Raw genomic sequence first — 21,956 nt, forward strand, 5'->3', positions numbered from 1 at the left:
ACTGAGTCGTCAGAACATTCTTGGATTTATAAAATAAAGACAATGATATTTGCCTCATTTAATTTCTTGATATTTTTAGATAAATCTGATTTATAACTTTTGCACTGCCATTCTATGGAGTCCTGACATTTAATGGCACACTGTAACAAGACGTTAACCAAGTTTCTCTGAAATTAGTCAGCTGACATTTGATCTGAGCTGCAGGGAATCTGAATGATGACAGAAATTACTTTTCCTTGTAATTCAATCACTGACGAACTAACTGAAACCCTTTTTAATATATTTATGAGAAGGAATTATAATTACAAAGCAAGCAACAGGCAGACTTTGGAAAAACTATGTTTTTGATTTGAAACTTGAAAAGATTTTTCTTTTAAGTTGTCCTAGATAAAGAGGTTAAGAGTTGTAGAGATCACTGAAATCCATAGTCGCTCTAAAAACTCATTTTCAGTTCTTTCTATGGATCTTCACCAAGTAGAGTTGATATAAGTCAAACCTTATTTTTTAAGGGTGAAATATGTAATTGTCTTTCTACACGAGAGTAGCATTTTTCACAGAAAATACAATATTGAAATATTTGTCAGTGATAAACAATGTTACTTTAAATTCAGCATTTGACCCAATATTATTTTCTTTCAAGTTTCATAGTCAAACATTTCCTAGAGGAAGTAGAGGATCTTAGGAACACCCTTAAAGGCCTTCACTCTTAGATATAATAGCCACTTAAAAAGTATTATTAAACTTTGAACTCTTAACAGTTCCAGATAAAACAAAAATGCCAAGACATAAGATTAATTTCTATACCCACTTAATCAAAATTCAGTTAAAATTCTATTCTTCGTTGCCAAAAGGAAAATGTTGGGAAAAAGAGTGTGTGAGAAATGATGTCTTATCGATCAAACCTTTTTAATCATTAGCTGAGATGGCTATTTATTCTGTTTTTCTATTAACAAAATGCTTTGACATCTACTTTTCCCAACTCAACTCACCCACCTTATTAAATAATACTTTTATAATACTTTTAGTGAGTGGTAAAAGTCTGACTCTGTTTACCCAAAGCCGAGATTGGCCTGTCGTCATTCATCTCTATCTAGTCCTCTTACTGTGCTAATCAGTATTTCTTTGAAGCCTGGCAGAAAGGCCATCTCATAAAGTGCCTTCTCTAATAGAATCCTTGGTTTGGACTTGTATGCAGAGAGGCTGGGACCTAGATAATAACGGTTCTTCCGGGTTGCAAGCTTGGAGGGGTGAATCAAGTGGTGGGCAATGGGAGAAAGTAGAGCCAATGGATTGGTGCAGTATCCTGAGAGCTTGGAGATGGGAACAGACAGCAATAGGGTGGGCCTACCGCTTGTGTTCCCTCTGTGCATGGTAGGCACTCAGAAGAGGTATGCTGACTCTGGAAGGTGCCCTGTGGCTTGGGCAGAGTGCCAATGACATCTGAAAGGCTGCAGTACACAGTGATCAGGGACCGGAACTAGGACAGACTCAGATGGAGCGCCCAGGCTCACAGGCAGGACACTAGTCCCAGGAAGACTGTGAGAGCCAGCCAGGGAGCCAGACCCAGGTCTTGGAGAAGGTTGGGATGGGGGTGGGAGGCTGCTTGGTTGTTATAGAGGTATGGATATCTTAAGGAAATGAAACATAGTCTCAGTTTGCTTATTAACTGCATGACCTTGAGCAAGTCATTTACTCTCCTTGAATCTTCATTTTTTTCATTTGTAAAACTAAGATAACAATTGTACCTTTACTATAGGCATATTGTAAGTATGAAATAATCCCTGCAAAACTCTTAATGCAGTGGCTGATATGCACCAATTGCTTAGTAAATGTTAGGTATTGCTATTATATTTCTGTTCCATTAGGACTCACTGGAACAGAAAACCCATCAGAAATCAAGGTTGTACTCTTTCTCTTGTGAGCCATGTGATCTCTGTCATCTCAAAGTCCCCTCTTGCTTCTTTTTCTCTCTCCTCACTCTTTTTTTTTTTCTGGTGGGGGGACAGTTGCTCTGCTTACTTGTCTTATATGTGGTCCTCAAGTTTACAGGTCAGACTACCAAACTCTTAGGGTAGCCATGTCATTGTTATATCTCATCTTTGTACACCAAGCCACAGAGCACTGGCTGGGCTGCCCATTCTTGGTCTGATCACCTGTGGCTGGGGAGAATGGAGTCAGGCTATGGTCAATACAGGCATCTGGTAACATCTTTTATATACCCATTTGCTGGATCAGGTACACTGAGCAGGGACACAGTAATGAGAAATGGGCTCCAGGTAAGAATAGGATTGGTAGCAAAGTTGTCTCAATACTGAACTCTGTCTGCTACCAATTAGGTTCCTTATACCTCTTGAGCCGCCAACTCAGAATAGAATTGGACTTCAAGACTTTCTGTATGCCTGGAGCCTACAAGTGAAGTAGCCTAAGTGTGAGGACTGGAAGATAGTAGAAACAAAGAGCTAGTGCCACTTAATATACTCATTCCCATGGAGGAGAATGGTTTTAATTATTTTTTTCTCAATAATCTTTAGGAGCCTAAAAAGACTATGTAAGATTTAGTCTCTAATACAAATCTTATCATATATTCCATCTCATGCTTTGATCTATCTATAAAAAATGTATTAGAGGATCCTCAAAAATGTTAGCGCAAATGGAATGAGGGAATAACAGAGTTGGAAGGAACTGCAAAAGTCACCCATTGAACCATTCGACAGGTACTTGAATCCTTTCTCTAAGAGTCCTGTGGAGCTGTCGGGGAATCCTTCTAGGTATGGAGAGCTCTCCACTACCTCATCAGCTCATTTAATCTTTAACCAGCCTTCATTATCATTTCTTTCTTACATTTAACCAAAGTCTCTGGTAAATTTCACCTGTCAGTCTTCTTTTAATCACTTGGTCTGCAAAATGAGTCTAAATCCTTTCCACCTGGTAGGCACACAAGTAGTAAATGACAGCTATAATAACCCCATGAATCTCATCTCCTTCAAGCTAAGTGTTCTATTTCTTTTTTTAAAAAAAACATTGTAGAGGTTGTAACTTACACTTCATGATGATTTATTCAATTTAATATACTTTAAAAGATATGTATTTTTGTCAAGAAGTATTCAAAAACTTATATAAATGTTTTAAATATTTTATTCTACTCCAGTTCTCGCCAAAACTCTACAAAAAGGAGCTAAACTGACTGAATTTCCATCATTTCTATTTTGAAGTCGTCTTCAAAATGAAATTCTGACCATTATAACATAAAGAAAAAATAAAAGAAAGCAGAGATTGAGGTGTACAGAAGAGGAAGACTTCTCCTATTCATAAACTATATAATTGATAAATAATTTGATTTGACAATAATGCTCTACCTCACATTCAGCTCCCTGGGTTCAAAAACCAGATTTGGACAAGTAATTAACGGTAATGAAATACACAGGTGTCCCCCCAAATCTCATTTTACCAATTGTTCCTATCTGCTCAATCAGTTATCCTGCATAAAAACTGGGAGGATCAAATTAAATAATGCATATGGAAATGCTTTGTAAATAAAAGTAGAAATTAAGGTACTTGCCATTTCTCCTGATAAATAACTTTTGAATTCAGTTACCATGTTCAAAGCATCTGTTAGCCAGTCCTTGTGCTCAGCACCTTTTTATATGTTTTCTCATTCACAAATATATCTGTGAGTCTAATATTTTTGTAGAAGGAGACACTGAGACACAGAGTAATTTACCTGAGGTCTCATAACCGGGAAATGGTGACTTCTTTTTCCACCTGCTGTAACTATTGCACTTAAGGTGATAGAATTTGAGTGTTAGCATTTCTGTTATGATATTAATAGTTGTTCCCAATATAGCACCTCTCAGCACTTTTCAACATACTAGTGTCAATTAATAGAATTTTACTGAAAACAAACCCTCTGAAAGCACACAAACAGGCTGCTGGCCGCCTTTCCTTGGCTGCCCTCCGGTGGCGATATTGACAAAGAACAAATATGAACCCAGAGCAGGTAAAAAGGGAGAAGTGAGTGCATCAGCACCTGAGCTCCAGAACAGCCTTTGTGGAACCCAGACTCCTTCTCTTGCCTCCTGGGATCCCACCCACAGCCCTTAGGGCTGCATCCAGGTAGATTTCCCACCCTGCCCGAACCATCTGCGCCTGTCCAAGCCACTGTGACTGTAGATGTTCTTCCTTCTACATGGAATGCCCTCTCCCCTCTTTCCCGCAGCTCAGACATCACCCCATCTGTGAAGCTGACCCTGTAACTCCCATGCAGTAAGAAGGCCCCTCTCCTGGTTCATCCGGGACATTTCTGTCTATATTTTGTTATAGCACTACAGTCATACTGAAATCTCCATGTCTCTTCTCCACTAGACTTAATTCCTTTGATAACAGGAACCAGGTCTTATTTTTAGTACTCTGCCTGAGACTAAGAAAATGCTTAATAATTGTTGGGTGGTCGAATGAATGAATAATTCTCCTGAACTGGGAGAATAAAGTTAAAGAATGAATGTAGAAGTGCTTTGTAAACTAAAAGTACAAATTAAGGTATTGTGTATTTACATTGATAATGATACATAATATTCAGATTGAAAGGTACTTCTCAGAGGCCCTTGTAAGGGCCAAGCAGGGCGAGGGTGTTTGCAGCCTTCTTCTATCCCTTGTTTCAGCACTTCTTCCCCATAAGTCTTCCAAGGCACAGAGATGCCTCCTGCTGCTCTTCAGCACTCTCAGATCCTTCTAGGCTCTTGATTTGCCACCATCTACCAACCTGTTCAAATGTCTTTGTCCTTTGTCCCTTTGCCAGGACAGCAATGGGCAATAATCCTCTGCCTGCTGTGGCTAGTAGACTGTTGTTGAAATTCCATACTCCAGCAAAAAAGGAAACTTTATATCCTCTAACTGAGTCATCTTGCTCTTCAGCCCCTATTCCCACTGGTGACTAATTCAGTCTTATCTGACAGCCTTTTGGGGCCGTATTACCTGAATTACCTCAGAGGTTAAGTTTAGTCAACTCTGGGTCCTCCTTCCTCCTCCTGCCCTTTTCTCCAAAGTGACCTAAGCTTCAGAGGTCAGACTATCACCTGGCATCGGGGTAGAGGTGGGGATGCTCACGTCTTCTTGTGTGGGCTTGTCTAGCCTCTCTGGTCCCTGGGTATCCTGTACTGGTACCCTGGAGATACAGCTGGTTCTACCATATGCTGGCTCTGCCATTGTCTCTGTCCATGAAATGTGGCCTTTTTTTCCTAACTCCAGGCTTATTCCAGGCCACTGTTTACCTAGCACTTCCAATTTCTCACAGGCAGGCAGGGACTCCTGGGTGCTCAGGTGCCTAGTGGACATGGAGTAGGGGGATCGGTGCATGTCCCGGGTCCATTGGCCCAGAGAACTCCCGCAGTCAATTCTCTTCTCTCTCAGGCAACAGCCAAGAGCAGAGCTTCTGTAAGGAACTTGCAGTTTTCCTGAGTTCCATCCCAAAAACAAGAGAAAATCCTTCCCATTCTAGAATTCACCATAATTTGTATGTTTCTACCACCCTAGCTTACCCAACCTAAATTTATCCCAGAGGGGTGAATTCACTTCCTTCCAGCACTGGAAAGGTTTTCTGTTTTCCTTTCTGTTTGGCAGGAATCACCCTTCTGTCAAATCCTTCTCTGTCCCTTGGACGTTTCACCTTTTTTTCCTCTGGAGCAGTACATCTCAGCCTCGTGGCCTAGTGTTCATGGGAAGAGGGTTGTGGGAGGAATAACACACAGGAAGTATTACCCAAAATGTCATCCTGCTATAACTAGCTAGTGTGCAGCACTTCCTAGAAGACACATTATCACATTCTGCATAAAATTAAAGTCCCTAAAAATGATGTGACTGTGGCGAGTTCTGGACGTCAGAACAGAAGAGTGGGAGAAATCTCTTTTGTTCTCTGACCCTTAGAGCCCCCCTCCAAGGAAAGTGCTCCCCTCCACTCTTCTGTGGGAATGAAGGGTCCGCACTAAGCCCAGTGTGCTGTGTGAACCCACCAGAAAAGCAAACAAACTGACAGAGCCTTGGGGAAAATAACGACAGGCTGCCTTCTCCTCTCTGGGTTTGTGAAATTTGGGTGTGCAATGCAATCGCTTCCCACACTGCATTCCATGAAGTCTTGTACCACACTGTGTGATAAAAGATCGTGCCATAAAATGGCTGTTTTATCAGCCAAAAAATTAATATTGGCAATTAGTAAGTAGTCCAGGTAATGCCAAATACCAGACGATGTAACTGACTTGAAATCACCCTCCTCATTTGTCAGCGGAATCTTCTTTCCGGGTGTTAACTTGCTGCTATATGGATGCTATGTGATCTTCTACTGATCCAAGTGTGTCCTGTCGTGCAGGACGGGACGGCGCCGCTGTGGATCGCGTCTCAGATGGGCCACAGCGAGGTGGTGAGGGTGATGCTTCTGCGTGGAGCCGACCGCGACGCCGCCCGGAACGTGAGTTGGTGTGAAAGCTGCACAACATGGGGATTCAGGGTGGACAATACCTGCGGTGAAGTTCCAAAGTTTAACTCGGTTTAGAAGTGCGGAGAAAACGCGGCTTTATTTTGTCTGTAACTCACCTGGGTTTTCTCCCAACCTCCACCTGCTCTTTAGCAGGAAAACAAAAGTCTCAATCAGTTGAAACTTAGCAAGTGCTGCTCAGTCTCTTTAAGGAAAAAAAAAAAATGTTTGCTTCTTCGGAGATGCTCCTCCACATAACAGGACTCCTGGATGAAGCTAGGAGGACGGGAGAGGGAGGAGCCGGAGTCTGTGGCTGTCCTTGGTTAATGTGCCCCTGGCGCTGCGCCGCCTGCTGGCACTGGGCTGCAGTGCAGCTGGAAGCGCGGGTTGTGTAAGGAGTCCGTGGTTTGGGGTCTCCGCAATGCTCCAGACTGGCTCCGCCTCGCCTGGCTCACCAAGCTGCAGACCCCTGCCCCATTTCCTATCGGCCTCCATTTAACCTTTGCTGGTGTCACCTGATTCTTCTGCCTTGGTGAGTCAGACAGCAGACTCTGTGCCCCCATGGGAAGCAAAAGCAGCTTGGGGAGATCCTGCTGTCTGACCACACTGTGCTATTATTCTCTTTTCTCTCTCTCTCTCTTTTCATACAGTGTCTGGACTCTTTGCCCTTAGTATTAGTCCTGCTTATGTGACCCACCTCCCTTTTCCAAGTGGAGCTCAGAAAAAGGAAAGCAGAAGACACGTTCCTGACCACTTCATTTCCCTTCTCCCACTCTCTTTTTCTTCTTTCCTTAGTCTCTGAAGCCAGAGAAGAAAAATCCCCTTTTCTTACCTTCTTTCTTCCTGATTCCAGCTAAACCGTTAGAGCAAGTTGGGGTCTGTACTTTACTGTGGGAGAACTCTGAGAGCTAAATCCTCCAAATGCAGCAGCAGTTGATACATTAAAGCAGGAGAAGAAGGAATTTGGAAAAATTCTTTTTTAAGGCCAAAAAAATGATGTCAGAAGTAGAATATTAATTTTTGAACTTGTCTTTGCACTTTTTTTAAAACAGATTTCAATTGATCCTCTTTCTCCTCTCCTCTACCACATACATACTACAGACAAACAGATACCCAGAGCAGAAGAGAGCAAAGTTACATACAAGCGAAGGCAAAATGAAAAGCACATTTTGAATTTTAAAACAGTAAATTAATACAATTCAAGAATTATTTAAACCACTGCAAATACTTCAACCATTAATTTCTGCTAAGTCATAAACTGCATAGAATTCCTCTTTAGTCCATCTATGTCCTAAAAATGTGCTCTTGAAATTCCCCTTGTCCCTTACCTGGTGGTCTCAGGAACTGGAAGAATATGAATTCCCAAATGGCAGGATTCTAAGATAATATAAGAAGTCACATATTTTGTCTGGTATTCTTTCACATAGAATTAACTGCTTAATATGCTCTAAAATGCTTCTAGATTGAGACGTTGCAGGTCTGTGTTTTATGCATTTTCCTTTTTTCTGACAAGCATATTCCTAATTCTCAACTAATACTTTGTTTTCAGCCAACACACACATATGTTAATAATCAACTTTTGTTTTCCTCTGTCTGTGAAGGATGGTACAACAGCTTTACTGAAAGCAGCCAACAAAGGGTATAATAATGTTATAGAGGAGTTGCTGAAATTCTCACCCACCCTTGGTATTTTGAAGGTAAGAGCTAAAGAGAAATTTTTACCAATCTGTAAAAGAAAGAAGTTAGAAATTAAGTAGTCTATACTTGGGAACTGCAGTAGAATCTTGGAATAATTCACATGGTTAGCTGTGTTCTTGAAAGAACATACTTGTAATTTCTTAATGTTGGAGATTCATGGGCACTGGTAGAAATGAGAAGGTGGTAAAAAGAACAAACCAGGGTTTGTCAGTACCTAGTTTTCCAGAAAAAAATTAGTAATGAAATTGCTAAATTGGAAAGTCAACTATATTGGCATACCACTGGAGGATTTGTGAAATCCTCCATAAATCATGAAACACATGACTTTTTGTCCCACAAAACACACAGGACAGGTGTTCACGTTCCTTATCTCCATTACCTGGAGCAAAGAACCACGCTATCACCTCAGGCGAAATAAAATAAGCCTCAAACATCTGGACACCTCAGAGAATGTGTCATTCTGGAGAGAGAGCTAGGTCTTCCAGAAAACAGAGCCCCCAAATTCTTTTTTAAGTTGTAATCATTTCAGACTAAAATATTTCTAAACTAGAGTATATATGAGGCTTGGCAGTCTTTTTCAATAAAAGGTCAGTTGGTAAATATTTTAGGTTTTGTGGGCCATACAGTCTCTGTTGCAACTGCTCAATTCTGTCATTATAGCACAAAAGTAACCATAGAAAATACAAAAACAAAAACAAAAATGTGATTGAATTCCCGCAAAACTTTATTTATAGACATTGTGTTTCTGGAATTTCATATTTTCATGTGTCTTTTAATTTTTTTAATTCTTAGCTGCCAGGATATAGAAAAACAGGCAGCAGGCTAGGTTTGGCCCGCGAGCTATAGTTTGCTGACCCTGGTATACACTCTCCTGTTTTCTTAAATAGAGGACACCAAACCTGTTCTAAACTTACAACAGTGGCTTAGTGCCTTCAGGGTTTATTGAGGTATATATTCTACCTGCCCTTGAGGGACCCTAGAGGCTTTTGGGATACTCTGATTCTGATCTTTATGTCTTTAGGCTCCATTCTTGCTGTCCGCTGATAAGAGCTGCTCTTGTCAGTGTGCTGGCCTCTCCCCACTGTCCCAATGAGCTACTGCTAATCTTCCATGAGCCTGGAAGCCAGGAAGCTGCACTTGTTAATATTGTTTGTAAAGTATGAATAATAGCCTGAGAAAGTAAACTTTCTACGAATAAAAGAAATGAGCTTCAGAAATGGACTTTGCAATATCTAGTCTTATTTCAAACAGCTCTTTTTTGGCTTGGTTTTTAATTCTGGGCCATGTTGCACATAGGTGCAGTCAATTAATAGATTGGTTAAGATTTAGATAAGTGAAATGTTACCATATTAGTGAACTGCCATATGTATAAAAGCAAACATGGAAAAATGCTATTTTGTTGGAATTTTTCTCTGGGTATTATATTTTACTCTTTTATAAGACTAAGAAAACTTTTTTTTTTTTAATAAGTAGTTAATTTGGAAATTAAGCCTGCATTTAGGTAGTATTCACCAGAGACGTATGTACCTTTTGGAACAGATTTCATAAGACTGTCCATCGTTCTTATATTAGGTTTGTGATATTCTCTTCCTCTCCCCTTCCAGAATCTGGCTGTATGCTGCACCTCAGCCGCTTCCTTATTTCAATAAATATTTGTGATGAATTCCATGAAATGTCAGCAACCTATCCACTAGGCCCTTCTATGCTCAGAAATGCTCCAACCCTGGGGCTTTCCTCACCCCACATGCTCTTACTCTTATGCCTTGTAACTGTAGTTGCTCTCCTTCCTGCCTGCCCTAGTGAGCAGAACATGTGTAGCTGGGCTGACAGGTCAACCAGTTGGTTAGCCAGCCATTCTTCCAGCATTGCTGGAAATTCATATAAAGCACGAAGTTTATATATGTTGTCCTCAAAGGAAAAAAAAGTGTTTGACACAGCATTGTTGTTTTTTTCCCACAGCAAGTTCTAACATATATAAAACTGACCGAGTGATCTTGAGGTCATGTGTACCCTGGGCCAGATTTGTTTCACTTGCAAAAGAACATTGGCAGTATTTACACTGACCATCTACTCTGTACCTGAGGACACTATGTTAGATGCTGACATGACTTTGAAAAGGGAATATAAGGAAGTGTAAGGCTCTGATGTTACAGTTTCATCACACAGGCTGGTTCATGATAAAAGCCAAGCCGAGAGCTGAAGGCTGTGAGCTCACTCCTGACACACTCTGTTGTTTTCTCTTAGAATGGGACATCGGCACTCCATGCGGCTGTGCTCAGCGGGAATATTAAAACAGTCGCACTGCTCCTGGAAGCAGGGGCAGATCCAGCCCTGAAAAACAAGGTACTGGCCTTACCTTACCCATTTTTTAACTCCATTAGGCACCGACACAAAGAAATAAGGCAGTGTCTACCTAAACTAAGGTAACATCTCTACATTTCTCTGGCTCCTGTCACCATCTTTATACCTCAGCATAGCAATGGCATGTGAAGTTGTCATTAGATTATGAGTAAGCAGTACATTTGGACCCAGAGAATTATACTAAAAACCCTATATCATCAATGTTTTTCTGCTAAAAATGGTGCAGCTTCCCAGGGCGGGGAGTAGTGGGGCAGGAGTTGTGGGGAATAGGGTTATGAGTGTTCTGTCATCAAAGAAGAGTCCTAAAAATGTCAAAATTCTGGTAGTTTATCGCCATCTCCCATAAGTTTTATGCTCATATGTTAAGAATTGTTTGTGCTCTATTCAGTGACTACATGGGGACAGTGTTGCTTTTATGTTGTTAGCAGGGCTTTATACTACTGTTACATCAACCTATAATTTTTATGAATCAAAATCCTTAGTTTACAATTAGGCCAAATTTGGAGGTGGAAGGTGCACAATAACCATAGAAAAAACTGCCTTATTTCTTCTTATTCAACATCTGCATAAGCAGTCAAATGTACAGATTGGGGTAGGGGCATGGGGATAGTGACCTAGGAAAGATCTTGAGGAAACACTGAACTACTGACTTTTGAAGGAGGAAGTAGGAATGGTGCTTATTAACAGGGAAAGATATGAAAAGTAATTTTCATTTTATACTTATCTACTCTTTGAACTTTTATGTGTCTACTACTGTGTTCGATTTTATTAATAATAAAAACAAAAACATGTAGTACATCATGACATTTTTTAAAGAAACCATTAAGAAGCGCTATTAAACAACATGCCAAGAGTCTCTTTCTTTTAGTTTCACTTAGTGTGTGGAATTATTATTTCCTTGTTCCTACCATTGAACTATTTGAAGACAACTTTTCTGCTTGCTTCTTCTTAAGATACTTGGATTTGTTTTCCATCAGCTGACCTGGCTGAGTGATAAGCCAGTTGAAATCACAATTGCTCTCTTACCTTTAGACCTTGGACACAGGCTTCCTAAAGAGATCAATCCTTTGCTAAGCCATTCAGTAATGAATTAAGGCAAAGGGAAAAACATTACCTTAGAAAGTGGAAAATGCAATTCTTTGTGTGTCTCCCGGGATCTCAGCAATAATGATTATGGGGAATTTCCAGTGACCACAGTGCTGGACTTTGGACCCTCTCTAGAGCTATATGAATATATGTGTGGGCTGCTTATGTTGGAGTTTCATACTACACATGTCCTTAGAGAGCTGGGAGTAGCTGCCAGGGAGCCCATCCACCAGCCACCCCATAGAAGCCAGCCTCTGTAAAGGCAGCTCCAGAAGCAAGGGTGTTGAGATTCTAGCAGCCATCCAGACCTCCTGAGGGGGTATTCTTGGCCTTCATTCATTTATTCATTCATTCAACTAACACAAATTGAATGCCTACTAGATACCATGCACGGTGCTATTTACTGGGGAGACAACGATGAATGAGATTCACAGAGTCTCTGCCTCACGGAGCTCAGAGTTTAGTGGGGAATGAACACAATTAAGCAGTTGTAATAGAGTGACAAAAGCTATTAGCAGGGAAGTAAAGAATGCTGTGAAAGGCTTCCCAGAGAAAGTGACTTCTAAGCTAGTAGAGAAGCAGTCATCTGCTCCAGGGTTTCCAGGACTTCTGCTTGGAGGCTTTGAGTCTGACAAGAGAGTAACCAATCCCAGTGGCCACTCTCCACACTGTAGCCATCCCTGTAGGTACAGGGGTCCTGTGCTCCCGATCCCCAACTAAGGACTCAGAACACATCTCCCAGGAGCAGTAGGGAAAGAGTGGTTTGATGCAGTGCTATCCTGAATATGGACCTATGGTCCTACTTCCTAACGAATAAGATGGCCTTTAGGAGCTAGGTGAGCACTAGCTATCATAACAGTCCTTACATCCTCAGCAACTCGAGAATTCAGTGGGGTCCAACTAGAAGAGAGGAGGAATGAGACCCGATTTTTAGAACTATCTGGATGACACACAAAGCAATAATGTGATTGACCAAAACTTGACAATACAGTTTGAGGGTATAAAGCTTATTTTAATGATAAAGGATATGAACATTCATGGAGATAATCACACAGCTTGTTGTTACACACACTGTAACCCGACAAGCTTGTGGACAGAGGTGCAGCTTCTCAGATCCCCTCTTCTTCCTGACTGTAAAGGGTCCTCTGGCAACCTGCCAGCCTGATGACCGAGGACCAATAACCAATGCAAAACAGTTAGTTATTCCTGAATGGACTCTGAGACTGGATGGAGCTTAGGTCTGTTTACCAGGAGCATTTTTCTGCAGGCCCAGGCCTTAGAACTCTTCAATGTCTGGTCCTGCAGGAACTAAGCTAATAGTAGAATTTGGCCACATGGAGGAACCTCTGGTTTACAGTAGCATAGAATAGCGTAGCAATTTTCTGTCTGATTGATTCAGTCTCACATCATCGTCAGGGGTCCTTTGTGACAGGCCGAGGTGCAGCCATAGGACAGCAGACCACTTATAACAAACTCACAATTCCTCACAAATCTTTACATAATTCCTCCGAAGTGAGGTCCTAGCTAGCAGGTAGGGGTCAAGGAGCAGGATCCAGCCTGGAAGGTGGGACTGCAGGACCTCCATCTATGGTCAGGGTCCCAGACAAAGCGGCTGGGATTCCAGGCTTGGTTGCAGAGGGAAAAAAATGTGGGACAGGTAACACCTATATCCAAGCCCTCTCCCCTATTCTGAGTGCCTTTCTACCCTTTAATGCCCCTCCCCACCGCTGAAATACCAACAACATTCTTTTGACTCATCTGTAACAATAGTTCTCAAAGTGTGGTTCGTGGACCATTGAGGGTCCTCAAGGCCGTTTCAGGAAGTCTAAGGTCAAACAACATTCTTAATACACAGATGTCATTTGCCTTTTTCACTGTGCTGACATTTGCCCCAACAATGCAGAAGCAATGGTGGGCAAAACTGTTGGTACCTTAGTACATATCAGACTGTACTGGCAAGTGATTTTACAAACCTTTGTAAATTATTTTACAAATTTTGTAGATTATTTTACAGAAATACCAGTTTTACTTACAAGTGTCTTTGATGAAGCAGTAAACAATTTTAACTTTGTGAAATCTTAATATTCTGTGTGACAAAATGGGAAGTATGCATAAAGCACTTCCACTGTACACTGAAGTGTGATAGTTATCAAGGAAAAGCACTTGTGCAATTGTTTGAATTGCAATGTGAACCCGCCACTTTTTTCATGGAACCCCATTTTTACTTGAAAGGATGATTTATATCTACCGCATGAACCTGACAGCCTCCTAATACTAAAAGGCTTTTTTGATGAATCAGTGGTAATATTAATAAATGTACTCTTGATATTATGTAATGAAACATGTCAACATTAGGAATATCTGCATAACTCAGTCAACCAATATTTTCTAAATGACCAGTGCACGATGTTACAAATTCTACCTATAAATACACAGACCTATGATTTTAATGTAACAGAGTATGAAAAGTTCATTGATATGGTTTCAATTCCACCCTGCAATTCCCTTTAAGAAACTACCACTTACCCTGTGTTGGTATAGCATCAAAGAAGAATATCTACAATAATCTAAAAAGATTGTTAAAATGCTTCTCTGTTTTCCAACTACCTATCTGCGTGAAACTGAATTTTCTTCCTATGCTTCAAACCAAAACAACATATCGGATGCAGGACCAGATATGAGAACCCAATTGTCTTCCATTAAGCTATACTTTAAAGAAATATGTGGAACTGTTCACAATGCTACTCTTCTCACTAACTTTTTGTTATTGAAAATTTTGGGGTTTTTTTTTCATAAATATGTTAGTTATGTTAACTTGTAATGGATTTATTACTTTGAATGAATTAATAAATACATTTTTTAATTTTTTTCAGTTTTCACTTATAATAAATTAAAAATAAAAGCTTGTTGGGGTTCTCAAAAATTTTTAAGAATATAAAAAAGTCCTGAGACTAAAAAGTTTGAGAACTGCTGCCCCATAATGTCTATTGCATGTGGTAGGGACATGCTCACTAAATAAATGCATAAGGAATGTGTCTCAGCCATGTGTGAAAAGAAAAGGCATACAGTGGGACAGGTCAGGTGGAAAGTACAGGCCACTGAAGCTGCTTTTTCTCGGATATCTCCCATGCCCTAGATGTTTCCTAACTGCTTTCTTATCAAAAGACACCAGTCCCAAGTCTCAAGTCCATAGTAGACAAGCTGCCAGATATAATTATTTAAATATAAGGTATCAAATTTAATGTTACCACTGTTTATTGAGCATATACTAGATATGCTACGCATTGTGCTAGAAATGATGATACACTGATTAATAAGACATGGACCCTGGCCTCCAGGAGATTAGTCTAGTAAAAGATATGGCTAGATAGAAAAATAACCCTAACAATGAGATAAGAGACTAACTAGCAGGTCACATTTATACATTTTAAACAGACCTTTGATGATTTAACACAAAACAGAGAGTCCAGTAAAGTTTTTCACCAGTGAAGGAGTAAGTCAAGTTTGAGTCAGGGCCACCCTTTTGGAGTCCCTAAAACCGCACCAACTGTAAGAATTCCCTAATTCCTATCTTCTCTTCTTTCAGGCCAATAAACTTCCAGCAGAATTAACCAAAAATGAACGTATATTGCATCTCCTCCAAGATAAAGAAGGGCACAGGAAGAGTTGCACTACTATTTGACTGAAAAGTAGAAACCTTAACCACATTGTCCAAAAAGAAATTGCTTTTTAAATAGTGTTGGAAATTCTTTTAAGAAAGAAAATGCCCCAAATGCCCACTCTGGGACCCTGACCAAGAACAGCTGTGCTTTGTGTCCTGAATCAAGAACAGAACAGCTCAGGGACTCCTTTCCTTCCTTACCCAGGCTTCTCACGCTGGCCTATAACCCCACTCCAGTGGGGCCTGGCAGTTTTGTGGATTCCACAGAAACTCGTTTTAAATTACACTAACTTGGGCCTCTCAGTTAAACTTGAATTGTTAAATCTTCTAAGAGGTTCAAGCAAGGAGACAGACTGTAAACCTATAAAAGACTGAAAGTCTGACCGTCAATGAATCAACACACTTTTGCTTTTGTGTTAACTGTAAGTGTGCTAAAAGATATAGCTCCATTATAATGGAGCTACATCTTTATGTCATTGCAGTTTAAAATGTTCTCTTCTACGCAAGGATCATAGCCATGGTTACTAAAACTCAAGGATGTGTAAAGTTAGGTTATAAAAAGCCACTTCTGACATTCCACCATGTGCTTTTCAGAGATGGACTGTTGAACTATTAAAAAAAATTATTCATTTGTAAGCTGATCCTCATCTTATTCCTAACATGTAAAAATCATTTTTACCTCGAGTCCAGATTTTAGATATGGTAAGATACAAGTGGCAAATTTGGAAATTCAGAAAATTAAAACCACAAGAAATTTAAGCTTGTTTCATTGAGCTTTTGTTTTGGTTCTACTATTGGGAATCTATTTCCCATGCCATAACTAAGTAGATTTAACATGCTGTGGAATCTTGACCTTGCAATACTACGTTGCTTCATACAATGACTTTGAGGTCTTTGGATAAAATGTGATATATGCAAGTACAATATGTTGTTATTACTGTTGCAGGAGTTTAAGTAATAAAAGACTGTTATTAGCATTTAATAAGTGTTCATCTATGCATGTTCTTTAGCTGATTGATTCCAAGAAAGAAACCTAGATTTTATTGAATTATAAAATTCAATAAAAGGGTGTGTCAAAAGGGGGTGTCAAAATTTATATTTGACGCACTTTATAATCAATGGTGTCTAAATGCCTCAGTCAGTGCCTACTTGCACACATAAAAATTAAACCTTCTTTCTATAATCTACCATAATAAGTATTGTTGGTATTTCTGTTATTTATCACATCTTTTGTTTTCTTATTTATGTTCTGCTCTGGTTTCCAGCCAGTGTTCTATGTGAAGGTATGTTAAGATGGAGGAAATATAAACTCAAAAGATTTTTTAACCAATTTTCAGTGATACTAAAAGCATTTTCTTTAAGTCAGTAAACAATGGAATATAATTTTTGAAATTAGAAAGTATTCTTTTAAAGTTTGTTATGATTAATAAAATAATCGATCAACAAAAATCAGCTTATTTTGATTAATATCACAAGCAAAACCAATAATGAGCAACCCACAGCCCCCAGAGATACCTACAGCCTGACTAGCTATGCGACATATCTGCAATCTAATTTTAGAATAAAAAATTAGAAAGCTGTATCTACATTGTAAAACACCCACATATAAACATTTTAGTAGCTAAAAAGCAGTGCCAAATCCTCATTGACTTTCTTTTATTCAGCAAAGTTGTACAAATACATATTTTCCCCTCCATAGGAATTTCATATAGCCATATTTATTTTGAAGAGGAAAATAATGTAGCCTTAAATGCGTTACATTTTTTTCTCAGTTAGCTCTGAGGCCAAAAATGGTTGCTCATCACTGATATAAATCCAAACAGTATTATAGGTACTGATAACAAAGTTCCAAAAGACAAAATGGGGTGAAATCACAAACGTAATGTATTTTATTAAAACATGTTGTCTTTGGCCTAGTCAGTAGATCATTTTATGTGGACAATGTTCTTGGTCAATATTAAGGCCATTAAAAATGAATCCAGTAGCTTTAACAACATTTAGTGGAGGCTTCTTTACTGTAGGTAAGGGGTCTCTCGCTTACAAGGCTCACATTTGGTCTAGAAGAAATTATCTCCTTAGCGGGGAATATGATTATATTAGTCACTCACCAAAGACTGAAAATAAAGTCTGTTATTTAAAGTTAAATTGCATTTATTTTACACACAGGGAGACGATTCTTATGTTATGTTAATCTAATTCACAATTCAATGGACTCTGTATCCTAAGACTTAGAACTAGCAATTCCTATGCAAATCATTTGCTTAACTGAACCACAAAAATTTTTTGTTACATCCATTTGTTTGATGAAATAATCCATGTTATAATTCAAAATAAAGTTAATATACTACCCAATTTGCCTTTGCTGCTTTTTCCTGTTTGTTTTTGATCAGAAGTTATTTCTATGTGGTTTTAATAAAATGGAATTTTAGAGTTAATAATTCAGCTCTGTAAGCTTTATGTTACATATGGACCTATGATTTCATTATTTCTGCTGTGGATAGCTTTTGTAATGATTCCAAAAGGTTTTCAATCAGACAAAAATTCCTGAGATAGTCATAGAACATACTAAAAATAGAAACTCTTAGTTGTACATCATGATGATTTGATAAAGGCATACCTCATTTTATTGCACTTCACAGACGTTGCATTTTTTACAAATTGAAGGCAAGACCCTCCACCAGAAAAAAGATTTGACTCACTTTATTGCAGTGGTCTGGAACCAAACCTGCAATATCTTCAAGGTATGCCTGTATACATTGTGAAAGGATTCCCCCCATCTAGTTAATTAACACATCCATCACCTCACATATTGATCTATTGTGTGTGTGTTCAACATCTTAATTTCTATTTTTATTGTCTATGATGCTCCTGGCTCTTCTGTCCTTTACAGTGGCTTTTTCTTCTGGAAACAAACAAACAAACAAAAAGGCTGATGGTTTTACACAGTTTCTTGTTTCAGGAACAGATATTTGCAGTGGTAACATTAGGATTCTGGAGAGCTCCGTGGCCATTCTGGCTTTCTCCCCTGCTCCATCCACCCTCCGCAATCACAAGAAAGCTATGTCTCATCATTACCCCACTCCTGGGATACCTGGTCAGAGGATAAGAGCACCCCCAAATGCCAGGCTACTTGGAATCTGATGGAGATACCTGCATTTCGGGGTAGGCCCACACTGCAGATTCTAGGAGTGAGAAGCTGGGGTCCTACTTTCACAAGAAAGTGGTTTTGTTGCTAGAACTGGCTGAGCCTCACAGGAAGTGACCTGGTGGAGTCTGCAGATTAATAGCAACAGTAGAAACAGCAGTTATCCTTTGCTGCTTATTATGGATTGTTATGTGCTGCGCACTTTACAGATAATCTCATCAAGTTTATATGCATTTTCTTGTTTACCCCTGACAACCATCCTATGAAATAGACACTATTATTATCCCCTCCTTGCAGCTGAGGAAACTGACTTTGAGGGATCACCTCCCTCAAAAGTTGGTGCTGCCCTCCAACTTTGGGTTTTGCTTTTTTAGTGAGGGAAAGCCAGGGAGAGTGGTGCCCAGGTGGAGTCACAGTTGAACCATGAAAGCCGTGAGGGTGGAGAATACGGGACATATTTTTCAAAATATTTAGAGATAGAGCTAATGCTAATTGGTGATTAATTGAACATAGAGAGTGAGGAAAAGATAGGAATTATACTAAGGTGTGTCAGGGGCCCCTAAGACCACCCCCAGTTTTGGTGATTTGCTGGGAGAACTCCCAAGGCTCATCATAAGGTCATATTCACAGCTAAGATGACAGCAAAAGGATAGATAGAAATATCAGCAAAGAGAAAGGGAAATGGAGTGAAGGTAGAGGGGACCAGGTGCAAACTTCCAAGAGTTCTCTCTCAGTGGATTGACACAGGACGAGCTCAATTCCTCTAGCGATAAGTTGTGACAACATTGCAAAGTGATGTCTACTGGGAAAGCTCATTACAGACTCATTTGGGCTTTTAACTGGGAGCTGGTTCATAGGCACCCTCTGCCTAGCATTTATCAAAATTCCAGACTTCTACATTATTTGTACAAACAATTTAGGCATGTTGAGTCATTATCATTTAGGGAAAGTTTTATATCAGTTTAGGGAACTGTTTGCCAGTCAAGTCCCCAGATGCCAGCCAGTGGCCAACCTTATAAGCAAAACTTTCTAAGGATACCAGTTTCTGCTGTGTTAACTCTTTTCCATGCAAAAGATTTACATGGTGGATGGTGCCAATAACTGTGCTAGGAAAAAGAAAAGAACAGCAGAGTTTGGGGTGCGGACAGAGAGAGAGTTTGGACATGTTTACTTTGAAGAATGTGTGAAACTGATTCCAGAAGGCAGTCGTAAATAGCAGCTTAATGTTTAGGACAAGACTTACTGATTTGGAGCATGATCGATATAGAAGCGATAGAGTCATGGGATAAAGGAGGGAGACTCTGGTGAGAGAAAAAAAAAAAACAAGAATAAAATTTGAAGTAAGAAGGAAAAGTAGAAAAAAAAAAAAGATAAAATGGACAGGAGTGGAAAGTAAACCATATTTCTAAGAAGGAGAAAGTCTCAAGGAGAGGAGAGTGAGCAACAACCCCCGTAAAGAAGTGTGGCCATGTAGCATAAGGGCTGACAAATCCCAGAGTTCTTTCTGCTCTACAAATTTGCCCTTGGCGAGTTTGTTCAGCCACCAAAGAATTCTAGGCCTGTGTTAGAGTGGATAAAGGTAACTAGTCCCAGTGTCTGGTCAGGACCTAGAGCTAAGGCTAAATTATAATGAATAGTTGTCTCGATTCTAGCTGTGATTGGTAGATCTGTGTTTGTGAAGCCACTCCTAGCACTTCCTAGTAATTGTTGGGAACACTCAGAATGCATTGCTTCTTCTTTGTCAGAAAGAAAATACTTTGTGACATATTATAGAGATGCAAGATCTCTCTAGTGCAATGTAGATGGGCCTGTGGGTCACTGTCTTACTATTTCCCTGGTAAAATGAGAAAAAAACACATTTATCTATGCTGGTCAAGGTCAATTGGTTTAATTAGTGGGTTTTATCTCACTGTGACAAGATGCTAAAAAATTTGTGCATAGAGCCAGGTTGAGGTGAATAGAGCCACACTATTTTAGAGTCTTTCATGCCATTGTCCCACATCAGCTTATGCCTCTGTAGTTGCCTGTACTTCAAAGAATGGAGGAAAACAAACAACCAGAAAACAAGTGATGTGCTCTCTGAGCAAAATTAGAATAATGTATTTCACATTCCTCTAGCTGAGGGCCCAAGGAAGTCTCTTTACTCTTCTTCACCTATTGAACATAGTTATAAAAACCAGTAATAGGTATTTTCTCCAGGCTCTTTGACTACTATACTTAGCCTCCAGTTAAATAATTTATGCATTAGTGGGTCTGGAAATTCTTAGAATCTTTTCCTGGTGCTCTTACCCTTATTTTTAGCAATACTTTAAGATAATTTTAAACTGTGAGTGAAGTCGTGTTTTAACAATTGAGGGAAATTCATTAAAGACCTTCAGTTCTCAAATGCCTTGTCAGCTTTATTTCTGTCAACAGAACGAATTACTTCTCCCATTTTTGGTCTCTTCTCCTGTCCCTCACTACAATTTAGCTCTCTACTTTTTAATGAGGGAAAGGCTGTTATTATTCCCACTTCTCTCAGTTGGACTTGTAAGAATAGCCTTAGAAAGAAACTCTTCAGTTTTTAAGAGTTAGACTCCCTGATTTGGGAAAGATTAGACCAAAAACCAACTCAGGCAAAAAAGATTGCGTCCTGTGACTGAATCCTCCAGAGAAGGGAATGTCAGTGTGAAATGCTGACTGCCAAGTTTCAAGTTATTCCCATGCTAGCAGCATCGTATCTGAGTGGAAGTTACACTGCAACCCATGACTGGATTAATCAACAAGTCAAGTACCCTTACTACGGTGAATAATGTTTTACCATAAGTCTGACCAACAATGCCCCATTTCTGCGTCAATTATAACCACTGGCACTAAAGTCATGAGTTGTAGCTGTAAGCTATTTTAAATGAAGATGCCTGTGAAATCCAGCTTGCTTAATTCAAGTATGGAATTTTAAAAGTCTATTGCAGAACCCAAAAGAATTGAGTGCATATTTCAAATAAGACATACATGTGAATGTTCATAACAACTTTATTTATAATAGCCAAAACTGGAAAAAAAGCCCAATGTCTGCCATGGTATTTTTATACCTTGGAATATACTTAGCAGTGAAAAAACAGAAGGATGAACTACTGCTATGAACAATGAGGATGAGTCTCACATCCACACATCTCACAATGTTGAGTGAAACCAGACACAAAAGAGTATGATTCCATTTACACGAAGTTCAAAAACAAACAAAACCAATTGATGGTGATAAAAGTCAGAATAGTGCTAGCTCTTGGTAGGAGCAGAGTGATGATATTGACTGTAAAAAGGCATGAGGGAGCCTACTGGAGTGCTGAAAATGTACAATGTGCTCCAAGGATCTGTGGTAACTAGCCTCCAGGGAGGCCCCCAATACTCCCCTCCTCTGGTATTCTTGTCCTTGTGTAGTTCCCCTCCTACACGGTATCAGGACTGGTCTGTGTTATCGATAGCATAAGGCAAAAGTGATGGCACGTCACTTTTGAAGCTAGATCATAAAAGCCATTATGGCTCTGCCTGATCTCTCTTGGCTG

The 21,956-nt window shown here is 39.6% G+C and overlaps 1 protein-coding gene across 4 annotated transcripts in view; it reads left to right on the forward strand.

Annotated features, from left to right (window-relative positions):
* Window positions 1–17,621, forward strand: part of ANKRD29 (ankyrin repeat domain 29) — a 44,000-nt gene extending 26,379 nt beyond the window's left edge. For all 4 annotated transcript variants that reach the window (XM_039844461.1, XM_039844469.1, XM_039844476.1 and 1 more), the window contains 4 exons: window positions 6,359–6,457; window positions 8,065–8,160; window positions 10,406–10,504; window positions 15,195–17,621. In XM_039844461.1, coding sequence (XP_039700395.1) covers window positions 6,359–6,457; window positions 8,065–8,160; window positions 10,406–10,504; window positions 15,195–15,290 — 390 coding nt within the window. In that variant the 3' untranslated portion in view covers window positions 15,291–17,621. The remainder of the gene's footprint in view (window positions 1–6,358; window positions 6,458–8,064; window positions 8,161–10,405; window positions 10,505–15,194) is intronic.
* Window positions 17,622–21,956: the final 4,335 nt, after the last annotated feature.

Source organism: Pteropus medius, unplaced genomic scaffold (assembly GCF_902729225.1).
Source record: "Pteropus medius unplaced genomic scaffold, Ma_sr-lr_union100, whole genome shotgun sequence".
In the NCBI taxonomy this organism is placed as follows: Eukaryota; Metazoa; Chordata; class Mammalia; order Chiroptera; family Pteropodidae; genus Pteropus; species Pteropus medius.